The sequence below is a fragment of the Rhipicephalus microplus genome, chromosome X (assembly GCF_043290135.1).
Source record: "Rhipicephalus microplus isolate Deutch F79 chromosome X, USDA_Rmic, whole genome shotgun sequence".
Taxonomy (NCBI): Eukaryota; Metazoa; Arthropoda; class Arachnida; order Ixodida; family Ixodidae; genus Rhipicephalus; species Rhipicephalus microplus.
Window position 1 is genome coordinate 151,412,391 of NC_134710.1, and position 20,752 is coordinate 151,433,142.

Sequence of the window (20,752 nt, forward strand, 5' to 3'; positions counted from 1 at the left end):
TTATTTCAGTTTTAGAACTATGACCTTCCGCAGAAAGGCCAGCTGGTGAATTCAATCGCGACCTTCGCGCGGTTAAATTGGTAAGTATGAACACGCCCGGCATCATGTGAGTTGTCTATCCCCCTTTTTTCTCCCGTACACACACACACGACATTTACTTTTCTGGCCGCATAAGAATGAGTCGGCGTGGTCATCGCGCGGACAGGCGGGCGATAGGGAGCCAAGCATGCCACCATGCCACGAACACTGGGCGAAAGAAAAACGACCATGCAACAACAGCAGCATGCGTCACCTCATGCGGTACCCATCGCGCATCACGGCCGGATAACAACGTGCGTGCGGGCTGCGCTCACCTTGGAAGCAATGAGAGAGTAGAGCCACTGGATCGTCTCGTTGTGCTCCACGACGCCATTCATGCCGTCCACGTAGAGCATAACCTGCCCCAGAGCTGGTGGGCGGGAAAGCACATCGTGTTTGATCGAAGGATGCCGCGGCACAGCGACCTTCAACAACGTCATCACGGCAGACGACCGCGCGTAGCAACGACAACGGCGGTATAACCGTCCATCAACGACCGCACGGTCGTTTCCAACATCAGTCACCAAAATTGAACAGCCTAGCTAACTAAACTGCGGATTCATAAACTGATGAGAACGCGAAGTTACAAAGGTACGTAACTGCAACGCATCGCCAGAGATATAGTAACTAAATTAAAACTATCATCTCCCACACGCGGAAAATAAGGTCCTTGTGCATATCATCAACGGCAGAAATCACTGTAGCCGAGTAAATTCGTTGGACTAATTGCTTAGCACACCCAACGACTTCACTGAACGTTTACTATACAGCCGTGACAGCCGACATCACACGCACCGGTACGATCTCGGGGGCTATGCTACATCAAACAAACAAACAAATCAAGGCAATACACTGGGTACCAAAGCCAAGGTCCTAAAAACGTTGACCGAAGCACAGAATATGAAAGTCGCATACGCATAAGCCACAATCATGACGGAAAAAATACCACAGAAAAGCTTCATCAGAGGCTGCTGCAAGTCTTCTGCAGTAAGAAGATGAATAATAATATTAATAATAATAATATTAGATAGATAGATAGATAGATAGATAGATAGATAGATAGATAGATAGATAGATAGATAGATAGATAGATAGATAGATAGATAGATAGATAGATAGATAGATAGATAGATAGATAGATAGATAGATAGATAGATAGATAGATAGATAGATAGATAGATAGATAGATAGATAGATAGATAGATAGATAGATAGATAGATAGATAGATAGATAGATAGATAGATCAGTGTCGTGATGAGTATTTCATAGTATTATTTCGTCACGCAGTCATTGGTGACGTTTCCACATGAATACAAAAGCCTCCGTTTCTTTTCTACTCTGCTTGCATTGTTCGAATGGCGTCAACTGAAACGCTCACACGGAGTTAGTCTCAAACCGGCAGTATGTCATATTGTGCATAAGCACGGCGTAAGAAAAAGTATTCTTACATCGTGCATAAAACACATTGTACAATCTGCTCTGGTTCTGTTTATTGTGCAGTGTTGACTAGCAGAGGATTTAGTTCAGCATTTAGATCACTGACAGCCTAGCACCGGGCACAAACGTTAAGCCAATAAAGTTTATTTCACTCAACTCATCTATTTCTTGACATGTAGTATACTACCGAAAGAAATTCTCTATAAATGAGCTTCAAAACTTAGATCCCAACAATTAAACATTTAAAACATTTGGGTGCCAGTTCCTGGTCACATACAAGTTTATTATTATTATTATTATTATTATTATTATTATTATTATTATTATTATTATTATTATTATTATTATTATTATTATTATTATTATTATTATTATTATTATTATTATTATTTGTGGTGTGACGATGAGTGGCGCATAGGGCCAGGCCACATATTATTCTTCCATAATATCCCTCGCAAGTTTCTTGTTTATATACGGTCTGAATTCAAAGTTAATTTGTTGGCAAGAAATAGCGAGAGGAGCACAGTTTCGCTTGAAACAATCGGGCTATTCTCCGGCCGGGAACACCAGCCTGCGTGCGCGCAAGCAATTACGCTGCTCGTAGAAAGCGTATCGAAATGGCGAGGCGCCTCGCACACCTACCTCTAAGGATGTAATTTTGGTAATTCTGGTCCGACTCGGACCCCACTTTGATGAGGCAAGCGAGGCCGTCATTCTGCACAAACTCGTGCACCAGGTCTTTGTCATCCTGCAACGGGAAGGAAGCAAACGACACCGTCAGCCGCTGCGAAGCGCCGTTCGCTGCGAGCTGATCGGCAAATAATGAGCATCTGGTGCGTGCATAAACGCTTAACCAGGAGGCGCAATACTATACATGAACGTCCTTGGAGCACGCCACAGGTAGATAAATATATAAAAAAGAAAATAGGAGGAAGCGCGCGCTACTGCATATCCTCGTTAACACAACTGTTATGCGCAAGACAACCAGGGTCACTCCCACAAGGTTCCATCAGTGCTCGCAGAAATGCGAGAAACAGGACACAATGAGGAAAGTAATAAAACGGGCCTTATGTACGCTAGCAAACGCTATATTGACTGAACACCGGTATACTAGTAGAGTAGGCACAGTGAAATGACAAACAGAAATTATTAAGTACAAAAATGAACGTAGTTTGGTTGTCTTATGTTCGAAAATGACCGAAAAGCCCCGATTCCCAACGAAAATATATATGACGCCCTAAGCAACTAAACAGAGAACGCGCGCTGTCTTGCAGTGTCGTGAAGGTCTACTGCACTTGCGAGGAACTGAATTACTACGTCCTCAAAATGACATGTGTGAACGCAGCTAACAGCTTCCCGCTCCCCAAGAAGAAGAACAGAAGCATAACGATAACAGATTTGAACACACGTATATTCTGAATCAAAACAACGATCAAAACCATTCATGGAAGTTCTAGGGGCGGAATACACGCAGACGAGTGTCCGTGTGTCTATCTCTTTTTTTTTTTTTCGTCCCCGTGTATTCCGCGCAAAGTACTTCCATGAATTCGTTCCAACAAGGCGGGCTATCTTCAATTCATCAAAACTATGCATATCGTCATGAATGTAAACCAGCGTTCGAGCGGCGTTTTGAATCTCAACCCACTGAGTGGTTAAGATATGATCATTCCGTCCCACGTGCGCGAGGTGTTTTCTTGGGGTGGAGCTATATAGTCTGATGGCAGCGGAACATCGGAAGACCCTTATACGTTCACGTTTTACAAATGGTTGATTGATTTATATGTGGGGTTTAACGTCCCAAAACCACTATATGATTATGAGAGACGCCGTAGTGGAGGGCTCCGGAAATTTAGACCACCTGGAGTTCTTTAACGTGCACCCAAATCTGAGCACACGGGCCTACAACATTTCCGCCTCCATCGGAAATGCCGTTTTACAAATGGTATAGTTGGCACTGCTGGCTATGGACGAGTATAGTATCGATATGGCTGAGGGAACTTATCAAGCCAATGTATGCAGCAGTGTGACGGATGTCATTTCGAAACAGCTGAATAATTTAGAGAGCGCGATTAATGCAAACACTGATATCGCTAGCGTGTATCGTGCAGCGTAACTCTACAGCGAGGCGAGAAGCTCTACATGTATATGCATGCGGCGCATGGCGAGGTTTGAAAGAGTAGACGGCAGTATGCGGATCCCCTATAAAATGTTACGCTGGAGAAAACAACGGGCGTAATTATATATCCTGAAGCCACAGCTCGTTGCTTTGAGCTCTGCTACGTACCGCGCTGCCATCGTGGGCATTATGAAAAATATTTTTCTAGGTCAACTTCAACGATTTCCTTTCGCCAGACCACCGGTTTGCGTACGTCCCCCGTATTTTGGTTGAGCAAAACCAGTCGAGCGCGCGTCTCCTAACTCGGTCGTGGCTGCGCCATTTTAGGGCGTTCACGAGACGCAAACATTGGTGCGTTTGTTGAAATGTCCGCCTTCTTTCCGCAAAAGAAAACGAGATTTGTTCCAGCGAGCTTGCGAGCACGCTCGACTAAGACTCATAATAACAACGTCGATCTGAGTTAGGTATCTGTCAGCTTTCGTTTCGTCATGCATTTTAATAGCGCTTCAAAGCCACCAGCGCATTTGCGAACCAAAATTTTGTAAAGCCGTCTCCACTTCCACGGGGACTCAAGTTCCCGTTGAAAGTTCACCGAATAAGGCCTGTGCAGCGCGGCAACCAATCATCTCGAGGAAAATGCGCCCATTTCAGTAAACTTCAGCGAGCACGCCGGACCACGCACTTGCTGTTCATAAAAACACCGGGGCGCAAAAGCTCGAAAAGCCGTTAGCCCGTTCACTCGTGTGTCTCACGCGTCGAGAATCCGCGGCCGGAAAAGACCTAGAACGAAACATATACGAAACGCATGCGCACAGGCGAACGGCTTCTCAAGCGTGGCATCGCTATCGGAAACCGTATTGCGCGACCCTTCCTGTCCCTATCCGATGCGCCGAATGGCGATGCGCCCGTGTTTAGACAAGCTTGTGCAAGTTCAGCCGGCGCCGCGTACCAGACGCAGCGTTCCTTTAAAGCGCGCCTGGTGCCTGTCACTCGCTTTTGCCGAATGACGAAGCGGGCGCCGGATGCATGCCGATCCTCGCGCGCCACAGCTTCTCGGCGACTTCGAAAACAGCCACACGTGCATGCAGAGCGACACGGCCAGTTCACGCGACCTTGCAGCGATGCATCTTCTCCAATGCATCAGTACTGAACAAACCGCTGCAAGGCAACAACGCTACGAAGCTCGAGCAATCAGCAACACATACCGGTGTGCATCCATGTCTTTGAGAGACATTAATGACGTATGAAAAAAAAAAGTTGCGCAACGGAAGCAATCCAGAAAGGGATGAAGCAGGCGACTTTCCACAACGTGGGGGACTGCTTGAATGACCAATAAGTCCATCTGCCGTTTGTTGGAAAGAGACGGTTTGGTTCCTTTTCCTTTCCTTTTTTTTCTTTGGGGGATGGAGGGGAAGAGGGGTTGGGCCCAGCGCAATTGTGTGCGTATTAAGAAAAAGTTCACACGTTTTGTCCACGTATGAATAAATAAAAAAATGAAAGGGAGAGGAGGTATATGTTACGACACACTTAGGCCCATTAAAACGGCGAGAGTATAACGCCGACGCACACAGTTAAAAACGAAAAAAAAAAGTGGAAACAAAGCAGTATCCTTGTTTCTGCAAGTTGTTTACTGCACCTATATTGGGAAAACAGCGCCCGCCGGCCCAGTGCTCCCAATAGGTGCCTCATGAACTTGGGTGAGCTTTCTATTACTGCATACTTCGCAATACAAAAATGTTGCACCGCATCTTAAAAAAAGAAAACGCTTGACAAGTCAAAACATCAGCTACAGGACTCATGCTAACAGATGTAGCAAATTAAAGTGAACCGTGATGACGTATGACCAATTAACCTTGTAAAGGTGGAAGAGTGTTCTGCTTTCGGTTATCTCTCTCTCATACGGTGTGTGAATGTGTGTGCATGTGTGCGTGCGCGCGTTCCAGCAACCATGAAACATTCAACCGAAAATGCCATTAGAGTGCTGGATATCCTATATATCCTAGATTGACTGCAACATATCCTATGGTCTTTAGCAAACAATTTTGGCGACTAAAATCATCACATAGCATAATTAGTTACTGATGGCACTGAAATATAATTGGGCACTGATGACTCAGTCAGCCATATCCGAAGTTCAACTTGATATTTGAAGAGAAATATCCGAGCTAACAAATAATAAAACAGTGGAAAGTCCGAACAAATATGCGACACGAAACGTTCCAGTTACACACGAACATTAAATGACCTCTGCCATCGTTGACTCCTTTAAAAAAAAAAACAGCACACGAGAAAGCAAGTTGAAAATCTACATAAAAGTCTACAATACACACGCCACTCACCTGAAAGATTTGCTTGAGAGAAAACAGAGCCCGTCGCAGTTCTCGTCCTGTCGAGTTGAGCAATTTCTCTGCAAAGTAGAGAAAGCTCCGGTTAATCGACAGGAAATCTTAAATTCCACTGGCTTGAGTATAGTTCCTTGATCAGGACCCGACTTCCTGTTATGAATATTGTGCACAAAGAGAAAAAACAAGAGGATCAGATGAACTTCCCAAATGCAAGGATCAAACGAGCTTTGCAGACTCATTTCATATAGACAAACGTAAACGTATCGATGTTTTGCCCAAAATAGGGAGTTTTAGCTTGTACGTACACTTCTTTACGTTACCGTGTTAGCGGATACCGGATAGAATCTGCGCATGCGCGGGTCTTTACGGAACGTAAACCTTTACGTTTCCCTCCGGATCTGGTTTAAAAGTTTACGTTTCCTGCCATATAGACTTTACGTTTACAACCTTATCTCGCAAATACGCCTTCGTTCGTAGAAACTCGTGGTATGCGCATTGCGGGGACTCGAACCGTCGAGTTGCTATAAGCAGAAGTAGCTGAAGTGCGAGCGCCAATGGCCATTACATTGTTTCAGCCGGATTACCAAAGCTAGAATGGTCTAGGACATAAATGCCGTAAACGTGCGAATTCCAGAGAAGCTGGATAGGTGGTGCCATCTAGCGTGGCGATAGTGAACCAGGTAATCACAAAATTGTTATTGCAGAAATATTGAGCATTGTACGTCTGATGCAAAAAACGCACAGCGCCGTTATTACAAATGAGTTACCTTTTTAATAATTTTCACCTCAAAAACATTACGCGTAAGAATGTGTTCATGAATGTGGTTGCACGAAGTGTCACAAGATGTCGACACCATCGTTGCATTAGCCATGTATTTTTCACTCTTTCGCGCATATGAGGATGCTGTACGCAATAAAAGAACGTCTCGTGATTTCACCACAATGGTGATTTAACCATATCTAAGGTTAATGCAGTTTATATGCAGTGAGCATCACCATTTATGGTTTGCGAAAACGTAAAGGTATACGCGTTTACGTACGTACGTGAAAATTTACGTATGAGGAGCTAACACGTTGAAAGATATCCGTTCCGGTAAGACGGTAAACGCGAAACGGTATCCGGTAACACGTTAACGTAAAGAAGTATACGTACAAGCTAAAACTCCCTAATAACCGACGCGCACGTACATAAGCGCCTTGCGACGATGCCTCATGAACTGCTTGCGCTGCGAACGAAAGCAGCTGCGGTGGAGCTTAAAGACTTACTAAAAAAACTACATAACAGCAGACTAAATAAACACAAGCCCTGTACAGTACAGAGTCGTTTAAATCAAGCTTCTACGTCGTTAAGATTTCTTTTTTTTTTTTTCAAGGGGGGCATTAGTAACTTCACTGCGCGAATCACAAGTGGCTGTCAGAACTACAGAACTATATCGTTTACCGAGCACCAAATGATATACACAAAACGCGTTTTGACAACACGTTGCAAGACCTGTTGAAAAAGTGCATACGACTGTCCCATAGATATGCTATATAGGCGAAAATGCGCACTTCATGGGAGCAGCCAGCCACGAGCCGAGGACTTGAGCGGGTCCTTCCCTAGAATATACAGTCACTGCATTAAAGTTCTTTGTATGTCTTTCACCTAGCTCCCAAAACTTGACGATCTAAGGAGCAGATCTTCCCAGGAGATAGATTGTACACACGAATCTAGCTGGAAGCGCCAGACATATACATACACCGAAACAGAGTAAGGTGAAGAGCCGACCAGGCGATGCACAAGCGTGAATAAATCAAATGGCACGAAAGTCATGGCACACTATAAGTGCTGTGGTGTATATAAGCTATTTTTTTTCTTGCCGTGTCCGTTATTGTATGGAACGGCTGGCAAAAGGGAGGTGGGGGGGGGGGGGGGGGCGTTTTGCCTCGATTCGCAAAAGTCGATACGCCCGCGGCACAACTGATGCGATCCTATTTTAGAATTGCCACATCATAGTTGCCATACGCCAAGACCGCACCCAGCGCCACAGCATCCGCCGCTAAGCAGATACTCCCACCCTCTTTTGTTCCCTTCTTTTCCTTTCTTCTCTCTCTCTCTCTCTCTCTCTCTCTCTACTCTCTGTCAACAGACAAATGACAGCTATTTCTCGCGGGTCGACCAAGTCCAGCGCTGCAACCGGCGCGCCCTGCTGTTAGAAAATAGCGATCAATCCCCAAAGATTATACATACAAAAAAACCGCCGCGCTAACTCGGCACGTTTTCCCTTTTCCACACGCGTACCGGCATCGACACGGCTGTGCCAGTCTATATAACAGAACGAACAGAAGTGCGGAAACTTTCCTCTAGTGACGGTTACAGGGGGAAAAAAACCAGGCAAGCAGGTAGCCCTTAGCAGCGACGAAGCTTCACGTGATGAATCGCGATGGTCCAGGGGACACCGACGACAGAACACACTAGTGCATGCGTGTGACTGATGAGTCTGGCAGGTTCGCTACAGATGCAACGATCAGCGAGACACGTCGTGATGCTATAGCGCTGACGACAACCGTCACGATACTTTCAAAACGAATATGGCTTGATACGAACGAAGCAACCACACTCTTGTTCAGGTAGGCTTTCAGCACGAACGACCACACAGACGAGCCCCGTTTATCTACGCCTGCCTATAGGAGCACAACAATTCTCTATATAGTACGTAGAGCCACCCAGAGCGCGAGCGGAGACTTCTCAGTGCATCAGCGCCGTACGACGGAGCCGAGTAACCTTCTAGGCCTTCTAGAACAATGTAGCTGAGTGGCAAACAGGGCGAGGGTAAGCGCATGCCCACAAAGCGTGCTCAGATGGGCCCGGCAGCGTGAGCTGGCGATTACTTTCGGTCGTAATTTCTTCTCCGAAGAGGAATGTTGCCGCCACAAATCGAGCGAATAACATCAAAGACACGCCCACGCCCGTACTAATGAGATAAGCAGCACGACGCGGTTCATCTGCAGTGCAATGGTAAGAAGGAAAAGCCTGGCGGACGACGGGCCGGGCTGAGCGCGCTGACGCGCGATAAACTTTTGGGCGGCTGTACACCATATCGACTTCGCTCACGGCATCCATTCATATCACTCTTTAAAGAAAGAGTGGTTGTAGTATTTAGTAACTTCGGTTTACAAACTACTTGTCACATGTTACAACCCTGTAAGTAATGAGATTGATTGATATGTGGGGTTTAACGTCCCAAAACCTCCATATGATTATGAGAGACGCCGTAGTGGAGAGCTCCGGAAATTTCGACCACCTGAGGTTCTTTAACGTGCACACAAATCTGAGCACACGGGCCTACAACATTCCCGTTCCCTGATGCGTTAATGATTTTTCACGCCCATTAGTCACTGTGATTGTATTTACTGTATCATATCCTTCAGCGAGGTCTTGCGCATTGCATGTAGCGATATTACTGTGGATACTATGGAGCGCCACATGCCGCCAACACGCTCATGTTCAGCGAAGCGAAATGGTTAGAGCGATGAAACGCGCAATTACGGCTACAATCCACGCGTCCCTGGTATACCTTTTCCTGTACTGCCGGTACCGTCCAAACAGCGTTGTTCGACGAATTTTCGCAATTTCAAAGTTGCGAAAAGCATACGCGTGTATATTTGATTGAGCCTGCAACGTCCAAGCGCAGTGAATGGCGCACGGCTAGAGTCTGAGCATGAGTGTGACACCAGCGCTACTTAACGTTAAATGCTTGTGTTCCGTTGAAACAGCAACTCCATCTTCCTGGCAGCGCAAGTAATGACGACGGCACAAAATGTTTGCAAACCATCACCATGTTAAACATTCGGTCCGTGCAGCAGCGATCACACTACTCGCTAGCGGCCTATATACTACTACGGCCAGTCCACTAGGCAGGCTCGATTCTATTGCACTTTTCTGCACACACAGGATTTCGCAAAGCGTCGTTCATGCCCGGTAACGGAGCTGGAATATAAGTTTTCACACCACGGCAAATATCCCGAGGGCGAGCTTCCATAGTTTCGGAGAGTATCTTGGTCTCATATATACATTTCAGTGCAACTCATGACTTTATTTGGTGAATGTGACACGGTACGTACGTCCTATCTCTTCCTATAGGAAGAGATAGGAAAAGGGTTGACCTCCTCCTATCTCTTCCTATAGGAATAGAGAGGAGGAGGTCAACCCTTTTGTTCGCATATATTCTAGCAAAATGGTTGTCCTCCTCCGGGCTCTATGTTGAATCGTAGAGCGCTCCACCACGCTGTACAATTTTCGTGAGCTTTGAGAATACAACTTTTCTTATTCAGGGGCATTCTATTCACTATCACATTTTACCTGCACAGGTAAGTTGCAAGCCCTCTCCTTGTCTCTTTCAAGCTTGATCATTATCATAATTTCTTTTCCAACTGCCTCATCTGAGAGTCATTATTAACTGAGCAATATTTCGGCTTCACCTTGAGGGTTCGTGCCGGAGCAGGTGGGTTGGAGGGGGGTGATGCAACGCTAACTTTTACGCGCAAAACGATTCGCCTGCCGCACAGAGTCCAAAGACCGTTTTAATTTAAAAAACATACTTGGGGTTATACTAACACTGGTAATGCATGTACTTGACTTTATTATCCTGTAGAACAGTTACGCGAGGTCTCTGACGACACGTGCGGTATGAAATGCACTTACCGATTATCGCATGAACTCGAACGGAGAGTTGGGTGCGAAGCAGGACTGCATTCTTCCGGCTGCGCATCAAAAACAGCACATATATCGTCATCCCTAAACAGGGAAAACTAAGTTGCAAACAGAACAGCAGATCGGCATACGAAGCTCTCATATATTGTACAGATTGTTTATGCCCCATATTGAGTAACTTACTTATTTTATTTTTCGTTATGTTAACAATTGTACTAATGCGTTGTTTCAATTGTGCTTGAAGAGTATTTTACCTTATATCTGCATTGTCACTGTACCACAAATATTTTTTATTTGGTTCTTAATGTTTTTGTTTGCCCTTCTAGTCGGAATATATCTGTATCCCATCCTTCGAATTCTCTTAATGGGGTAGCAGTATTTGTAAAATAAACACAAATAAATAAATCAATAAAATATTATAGTCTATCGAGCACCAAGCCCACCACTTCAGCTGCTGCTTTTACGCAAACACCGACGCCGTATTGAAGCATGACATTGTCGACTTGCATGCTAGGTCCTTGTGCTACAACTCAAGCATGAAAGGAAGCTTCTAGATGGCGTCAACTATCAGCTGCAGACAAAAACAACATCCATAGTCATGAGCTCCACTGCTCTAGACAAGTTTGATTCCGTGTTTACGAAAACCCTCAACGTATAAAAGCTGTAAGGTTCTACAGCTGTTGGTTCTGCAAGAAGGAACGGTATAACCTATAATTCATATATAACCAAATAAATAAGCATTTGTGATTTTTTTTCGCTGCGTTATTATAAACAACCTTCTTATAGCTGTATATTGAAGGTACTACTCGTCGCAGGGCACATTAGTAATAACAATGATAATAATAAAAGCACCAAAAACAAACACTTGCGAAATAAGCACACAAGAAGAACACCAGATAGCCTAAAAACACTCAGATGAAGTTAAAAAGAAAAGATCGTGGAAATGTGTGTCAAGTGTTCTTACCAGAACTGCAAGTGCACACACTTCATTCTTCGTTCAATTTAATTATGCAGTTGTACGTGTCAAAACAACGATTCAGACTGAACACACAAAACTAGACATATATGTAGCAGGCTCCCAGAGGAAAGGTCGGCTACCAAATAACCTTCCGCCAGCCGGGACGCCGACCACGTGAAAGATTCGTGGCACTCGTCCACCGTGGGCGAGCTGAGGTAGAAGCTGCTCTAGCGGGGAACGGCCGAGGCATCGCCGTAACGAGCTTCCCCCCACGGCTGCTCCCGCCGAGGCCGCCGCACCACGCCGTGGGCAATGCCATGGCCGCGAGCAGGGACGTGTGAACATGTCATTATACCACGCGCTTCTTCCGCAGACCGCGGTCCACGAAGCACGGAAAGCAGCACCGTATACCCTCCTTTTGTTTTTTAATCGTTTGGTCAGTCAAATACGTTCGGAACGCGTACATTGAATGCAAACACGGTACTTTTTCTCCAGCCCATAGCTGTTTTTGATGTCGCGCTCCTTTAGAAAAGGACCATTGAAAATCAATGGGTTTTACGAACTATACGGATTATCTGAGTGTGAGGAACACAACAATATTTCAGCAACGTTCACTCAGCTAATTCATTATATACCGAGATATTTTTGCATTTCAGTGACCGGGTTTTGCGAGCCAAATCCACGATGTGATTATGAGGCACTGTACACCGCGTACAGGGCGACTGCGGAAATCGGGAGCAGCTATGTCTTCTTCAATGTGCATTGAAATCGCGCAGTACGCGGGCCTTCACCATTTCGCCTATCGATATGCGACCGCCGCGATCGAACACTCGACTTTCGCTCAACAGTCGAGCAGGGCGCGCAACCACTGTTACACCGCGGCCGAAATTTTATCGCGTATACGTAGCCTGGTGCGTGTGCTAAGCAAAAACGCGACGCCGGGCACAGATCCATCATTGCCGGTAAGGGTTTCTTTCCGTAAAACACGCAATTATTGCACTTGCCGCAAAGCGTTGCATTCGCCTTTTGTCGGGGGAAAGGCGACACTGGCCGAGACAGTCAGCACAGAAGGCTTTGAAGGTATTGTTACGCTTACAATGGACAAACGGTCATTAAAGACATTAGGTAAAGTCGCACTCCTATTTTTAACTATGTACTGCTTATCAACATAACGCCCAAATGATTCATTATAAACTTATGCGTGCATTTCCGGTGGAGGCGGAAATGTTGTAGGCCCGTGTATTCAGATTTGGGTGCACGTTAAAGAACCCCAGGCGGTCAAAATTTCCGGAGCCCTCCACTACGGCGTCTCTCATAATCAAATTGTGGTTTTGGGACGTTAAACCCCAAAAATCAATCAATAAACTTATGCGTGCCCCTTCAACACAGACTAATGTCACTTGACATTTTCTCTTTTGGTGGCGACACTGCCTCACTTATCAAACGGGAAACAAGACCAACATTCGCGCGTGTCAGCTGAGTACATCACGGTAATCGCTGACCAATCTGAAACAACACGCGCTTTCTGCTGTCTTTTTTGTTTTAATTCTTGATTGATGGTTGATATGTGGGGTTTAACGTCCCAAAACCACCATATGACTATGAGAAACGCCCTAGTGGATGACTCCCAAAATTTTGACCACCTGGAGTTCTTTAGCGTGCACCCAAATCTGAGCACACGGGCCTACAACATTTCTGCCTCCATCGCGAATGCAGCCGCCGCAGCCGGGATTCGACCCCGCGACCTGCGGGCCAGCAGCCGAGTACCTTAGCCACTAGACCACCGCGGCTTGTTTTACTTCCTGAGCGGTATATGCGTGTGCGTCGTGGAGCACACTGTTTTCTATATGTATACATATATCGCTCTTTTCAAGTCCAAGAACGCATATATTGTAAAGGAGCTACAGCTGTAAATAATGCATGCTCGGGACTGGATTATGAGGCTGGAAGGTCAGTCGCTGTATAACGGCAACTACTTTCTCTCCGTGCCCTCTCCCTTTTCATCAATCAGAGCACGTGTCGTGCTCCAGAGCTCAGACGCACAGATCACCAAAGCGCAAATCGAGCCCATATACAGTCATCAGCATTCCCACTTTATTTCATTATGGTTGGTACCTCACGAAATGACGTTAGATTTAAATAAACGTATCACTAGCATGTCTTTGCCTTATGTCCTTTATCGTGTACAAGTGCGAAGATTGAACATGCTGTATTTTCCCGTCCACTCATGCGTGCTTGACGAAGCCCTTGCACCTCACTCCACATGCAGTGATTTTAATGCGGACACAATATGCGCACACATTTAACTCTCACAGTCAAGGTAGCCTCTTGTTTTGCTTTTTTTTTTTACTTGCACCAAGACATTACATTAGGGCACGATGCCCCCTATAATCAAAGCGGCAATTTTTCCCCATTTTCTCATATTAAAAAGCTCAGAAAAAGAAAGACAGACGATATTTCTACCAAATAAGTGCAATTCCTTACTTGTATTGCAACATCCCAGGGCGACTTCTGACGAAAGAGCTCAGTTAAGTCGAAATTTCATCACAGTTTAGACAGAGAGCCGCTGCCACCCGCAATACACACGGTTTAGACAGCAACACTGCCGCATTCCACTGAAACGTTTCGAGAACGGCGCTTCCGACACGTTGAAAGCAAAGTGCACTTTCTCACATCAACGTATGACAGGGCTTCTGGCAACAATCAGCAGCGCGAACGGTATGCGCTGCAGACTGGATCTTGCCGAAGTCAGAACTGCGCAGTCGACCGCCGCACAAGAGCCTGCTATCTCGTCACTCTCGAAAGGCAGCTCAGATACAGAGGACCAGTGAACAGAAATTATTACTCTATAAGAATAACTCGAACACTATGAAAAAAAGAAAACATCTCGGCGTCACTCAGAGCCTGTCGATAACAATGGTTCGCTTCGCGGCGCGTTGCTGCGAATAGAATCACGCGCAAGAGTGCTGACACAGCGGAAAGCGCAAGCAACGAAAGATGCGCATGCGCCAGAGAGAAAGAAAAGGAAGCCATGCCCATTACCGGCACATAATTCGTGCGGTTTTATGATTTTATACCCCTCACGGGACGCGTTGGCTCTACTCAGGATACAGTGTTCTCGGGCTTTACCTACCAGAACCTCGATTAGATTATGAAGCCCAGCGTTGAGTGGGGGCTCCGGATTGACTTCAACCACCCGTCTACGGTCATCATATCAGCAGCATATCATATGTACGTACAACCACTGCACTACCGCGGTGTACATACCTAATTCACCGTTCCCAGTTAATGTAGCGTTTCCAGTGTTAAAATGCAGCTTTTCTGCCCGGGTGTCGGAACAGCCAGGGTGTCTGAACAAAATGTTTTCGTTTCGTTCCACTGCGAAAATTTCCGTTCCGTTTTTTGTTCCGGAAAGGGTAAAAAGAAATGCTCTGTGGCAGTTTGTTGCGTTTTTTATTTGTATGCAAAAGTTTGAAGCAATAAAAATAACGGATTAGCCGTATAGTAAGTTACGCTTCTCTCAAGAAAGTGGAACAGGAGTAAAACACGTCGTTTTCACGTCATCAAGAGTAGCGCAACTACCTGTACCACGAATTTCCACAAGTGAGCGCAAACGAGTATGCTTCTAATAACTATAGTGTTTATTTTCTCAAGCGAATTACTAATTTTTTTTTTAGCAGGCTCGATGCCTCGCGTCAAGAGCGCGAGCACAATCTCAGAAGCATTCCGTAGTCAATTGTCTACTAGAATATGCGAAAGCACTGCTCTGATAAAACAAACTTCAGCGCCGACTATGCCCTCTCCACGCTGGCCACGGGGACAGGCACGCGAAAGTCCACATGCAAGCGTTAATATAAACATATCTGATTGACAGAGTTGCCGTTTTTCGCACTACAGGCACAACATCAACACATTTTCGCTTTGGAATTCCTGTATGAGATACGCGCTGGTAATCCCTTGTGATCTCCATTCTTGCTCACGTTGCGCGGTCTTGGTTGTTCCAGATCACGAAGTTTTCGAGGGAACAAAAAAAAACGATAAAAGAAAATTTCGCTTTCTCTCCTGAATGAAATAATAGATAACGTTTTGGTAAAGTTGTCGTCCCGGTAAAATATATCTTTTTGTCGTTTTTTTTTTGTTTTCGGTTTTCTTACCATTCCGACTCACTGCCTGTAGCAAAGCGCAAGTCCTCGAGTTATATTCAAGCATGTTTCCCAGGGTCACATCCATCCCATCGTATCGAAAGCAGCTCAATGCATGCTGAGTGAACCTTCCTCCCTAGTATTTGTCGGCATCATGAAAAAAAAAGGACGTTACGTTAGAAGTACCAATGTATTCCACAGTGACTTCGTCGGAAATATGCCACTAAATCACCCTAAGGCATGGGAGGTCGACTCGGCACTCTAAATTTAATGAATGCGCATGCCAGGGTAATACACAGAGCTTTTGACAGCACACTTACGCATCATCTTTCTCGCGCCCAAGTCTTAAGACCAGAGCATTTTCGATTGAGAGAAGAAACAGGCTCTTAGTGATTTCCCTCGAATCACCTTAAAACATAGAGTACGCGCCATGCCACGAGCTACATTACAGCTGACTGAGCTAAGGCGGTTCAGCCCTGATGACCACGATGCTGCGGGCGGGGATACGAGCCCGGCGAGGGGCGCATCCGGCGGGGTGCCCCGCTGGGGCCGAGCGGGTTGGCGCAACCGGTTGGCCTGGGCTCCCTAGTGCCATTGTCTCGCCGCCATCACCCTGCGGCAGGCAGCCTCATCGAACCGCGTTTACAGCTCCCACCGAGGGCCAAGGGCAAGGCAATCGGCGCGGCAGAAAGTGTTCTTTCGGGCCAAACGCAATTCAAAGCGAGGGAGGTCGCTCCAAAGCGGTCCTCCTGAGGTGACTTGGTTCCACATATGCAGAGCCCCCGCAGCACTTTTAGCACCCCCAAGGTGCTTTAGGTGTGACCCGCACGGGCGCCTGGCGAGGGTCGGGGCGCTTACACAATGGAGAAGCCTCTGACCGCGCGTCGGCCGCTGATGGGCCTGAAATGACCGCGCCGTGAACTGTTCGCCTTGAAGCAGGCGCGAAGGAACAAACACGGCTTCTTCTAGGATGTGCGCGTGAAGGCGAGCATTTGTGAGCAAGTGCGGTAAAGATGCTGTCAGATGTGAGCGTGCCAATGTCGCTTCCGCGGTCGAAGCTGGTTCGAGCTTCTTTTGTCCAGAGCTAACGACGGTTGGTCTTCTCGCTCGGCTGCAGCATCACAAGTCTTGCAGGAAGATACACGACTGAAAGAAGCGGGACAACCTCGTTCAGGGCGCGATTAGCTTTCAGTGGGTGTTTTTCGTGTGAAGAAACAGATAAACAGGCAGACCGATGTGCCCCTCGTAAACTGTCGAAAACGTCCGTCCGAAACAATGTTCGCCTCTCCTCAAGAGAGATACACGCATCACCATTTTTCTCCGACCAGCTGTTTGCTGGGCAACCGGGCGGCGTCATGCCGCATTTCCGCAGACTAGGTCGAGGCAAAGTGACGTCCGCGCCGGCTGGCCACAGCGCTGTGAGATTGGGGCCACGTGGCCCATAACTCAGCGACCAAGCGATCCGGCTAGTCGCTCTGCACTGCGCACACGGTGGGAAACAGCGGCAGAAACGCGCCGCAACCTGTCCACCACCTCGCCGCCGACTGTGCGGGAGGCCGCGTGATGTACGGCCCGTGCCGCACCTCTGCGGTCGCCGCCGGGAAGGCCCATCTGCGGCGGCGGGTGCCTCCGTGAACAGCTGAGCGCTCACTGGTGCACGCGACTCCCACGGCGATCCCGAGCCCTGCAGCCTACGGAGATCGGAAATGAACGAAACTGTTTCTTTTCGCGGTCAGTGCTCGCAGCCTGCGACATGTTCATCGCGCCCAACGAAGTTAGCGCAGTCAGAAAGTGGCTTCTTGTGTAGCGCGATCGTCACTGACGTTACAGCGACATGTGTGAGACAACAGACCAGACGCTTGGCGAAACGCTGTCCTTTATATATCCAACTTTCGGGCCAGTCTGAAAACAAAATAATTCTATTATAGTTACATGTACCGTGCACAATACAACGATCCCGAATGGTAAAGTGGCCGTATTGCACATACCCCACAGAGTGCACCACTGACACATATGGCTGCGCCTGTACTGAAGCATTTCTGGAACGTTTGAGCCCATCGCAAGCGTTATATGAAGGGCTCCGTGTTTGCGGAGTTTATTTTTCTTGATATTCGGAAGGGGTTTTTTCGGAGTGTTTTTTTCGGCGAAAACTGGGCATTTATCGGAGCTCATTTCTTGCACATCGCCAACACTCCGAAATTCGTCATTTATTTTCGCGTAAAGGTTGTTGCAATAAATAAAATAAGTAAACGAATAAATGCGATCTTGAGGATAATTATTTCCAACGAAAGTGTTTTCCATTTTCGCTGATAGTCCTGCTTTTCAATTATTTCTTTTTTTCTCTCACTTGCTGTTTATTAACCCTGTTAATAAAGCTATTCATGTGCACTGCTGTATACTCGCCAAACTTTACTTAGGGGACAAGAGCTGTAGTCACGCTGCTTCTCAAGATTATTCTCCCAGCCTCCCACACCTTCATGGTGAAAAATAAACGATCTATTATTATGTTACTCTCAACACTCCGAAATCTTAGATGAAATATCTGACCATGAAAATATGCCAACCCAGTCGGTGTATTTTAGATGTCTGGTAGGTTTGACCGAGCAAACATCTATACAAATGAGCACAAGTACTTCACTACAGAGCACCTATGTTTGTTCGTTATTTCAACCTTAAAGCTTGTAATAGATGCATGCATACTTTACGAGGTTACTGTTCCTACTGATGGAGGTATTCTCGTTTCAATTCATGTTTCTAAGCTTTAAAATGCCCTTTCAACGTTTGAAAATGCCCTCTAAAAATCGGAATTTATTGTATTCCGAGATGCCAAAAATTTTACTTCTGAATGCTTATCAGATCTTTTCTGATTATTCCGTAAACATGGAGCTCTAATTATAGGCACTTTCGTTAATCCGGTTAAACTGGTGATTATAAACTGTTTTATTATTAAATTCCTCGTAGGTATTATTGCGGCCACAGTAATATATAGGATATTCCTGCTATCTTTAGTCAGGGTCGAAAAATGGGCCGACGCGCTATATGACGATGAAACCAAATGCATGTTTCTATTCGTCTGGAATGAGAGAGAACAACTGGGCGTATTGTATGACTCGAAGTAGAAGGTTTGAAAAAGACGAAGGACAAAAAGGGAAACACACACAAACAGGGCGCATTATTGTTGTTTCACGCTTAATTGCCTAATTAGGCATGATTAATTGACTAGCTTTTGGAGCAGTGAACCGAGCCATAAATGTTATGATGATATATTGTAGATCATTTTGCGAAACGTCCGATGAGACAGTTTTTAACAATGTGTGCGTAAATTATTAGTGTTTTACCGCGATAGTGTTAACGAGCTTCGTTTCGCGAAAATTCCGGTGTCGGTGTCGTCATCATTTTACCCGTGACCAAAATCATCATTCAGCCCAAGACCAAAAAATCTAGAAAGGTGCAAATCAAATTCGGACCCAGAAAATAAAACCCCCGGTCCTCTGGGGCCGAGTGAGGACCAAAACCAGGCCGTCTCCGTGACAGGCAGGTGTTCCACCACAGAACCACAATACTTTTTGTTTGATCATGGTATTCAATAATAGAATAACGGTGCACAGAGTTCCACTGCTATTGAAACTGCCTAGCAAAAAAAATTGCAGATTACAAGTGCAGTGTAATCGATTATATGCGAAGCTCAAATGAAGAAGGTTGATATGTCACTTAAAATCAGTACAACGTTACGAGGCGGACGGACGAAGTACACAATGAACAGAAGTAAAAATTATGCGCACTCAGGTATCTGGATAAGATGTATGTTGTTTAAACAGTTACGTAACGACTGCACCACTAACGTTTGCAATACCAGCAGCAGCAACGGCAGGCATATAAATTATGCCGTGCATGACTTCCGAGTCATGATTATCATGTTCGCGCCTGGCATTTGTGTTCGTCGTCCATTAACGTCACGTAATACCAAGTTTGGTATATGAGAAGCTAGCGAAACGGCCGCGAGCGCGTTATGAGCGTAGCATGTAGTCATCTTTTAAATGGCACGCATGTCATGATTATTATGTTTGGACGTGTTATTTACCTTCGTCATCTATTCACGTCACGTAATATCATATTTGGTATAAGTGAAGCTAGCGAAACGATTGCGAGCGCGCTGTGAGCGTAGCATGTAGTCATGCTTTACATGACGCGCATGTCATGATTACCTTGTTTGGACGTGTCATTTACCTTCGTCGTCTATTTACCTCACTTAATACCATATTTGGCATATTTGAAACTAGCGAAACCACCGCGAGCGCATTATGAGCGTTACGTGTAGTTATGATACATGATATGCATGCCATGATTACCACGTCACGGCCTGTCACTCGTGCTCGCCACGCAGTCATGTCATAACATACCAGTATTGTAATATGTCATGTGAACGAAACCACCGCAAAAGTAGCAAGACCGTGACATGTAAATCATGACATTCATGATGTACATATGATTTTCATATCATCACTAGTCACGTATGCTCATGTCATGTTGTGCCATACCAAATTTTATATAGATCCCATTATCGAAACGGCCGGGAGAGCTAAATGTAGTAGGCGGCTAGATAGACAGATAGATACGGTCAAAGTCGCCAAGAATTGATTTACATTTAAGAAATCACAGCATATCCACGGAGTGAATGATGTTGAGTGGGACGAAGCTTCGGAGGGTTTTAACGGTAAACCAGGAATCGTCCGTCCGTCCGTCCGTCCGTCCGTCCGTCTGTCTGTCTGTCTGTCCGTCCGCACCTGAGTCATTAGAACTAGGCGGTCACGTACCAAGAGGAACAAGCATGTAAAGACCCACGGCTTTAGGATCTTCCGCCCTAACACACACACGCACACACACACACGCGCGCGCACGCACACACAATATGAATGTCATGTATTGAAAGGAGTCAGCTTAACGCATCGTATAGACCAGAACTGTCGTCGCTTGCAGGGGGT

General features: G+C 46.0%; 1 protein-coding gene across 2 annotated transcripts in view; it reads right to left on the reverse strand.

The window, feature by feature from the left end:
* Window positions 1-20,752, reverse strand: part of LOC119177032 (uncharacterized) — a 220,303-nt gene that overhangs the window by 44,516 nt on the left and 155,035 nt on the right. For both annotated transcript variants that reach the window (XM_075878002.1, XM_075878003.1), the window contains exons 8-11: window positions 10,662-10,720; window positions 5,972-6,039; window positions 2,159-2,264; window positions 354-448 (exon numbers count right to left, since the gene is read on the reverse strand). In XM_075878002.1, coding sequence (XP_075734117.1) covers window positions 354-448; window positions 2,159-2,264; window positions 5,972-6,039; window positions 10,662-10,720 — 328 coding nt within the window. The remainder of the gene's footprint in view (window positions 1-353; window positions 449-2,158; window positions 2,265-5,971; window positions 6,040-10,661; window positions 10,721-20,752) is intronic.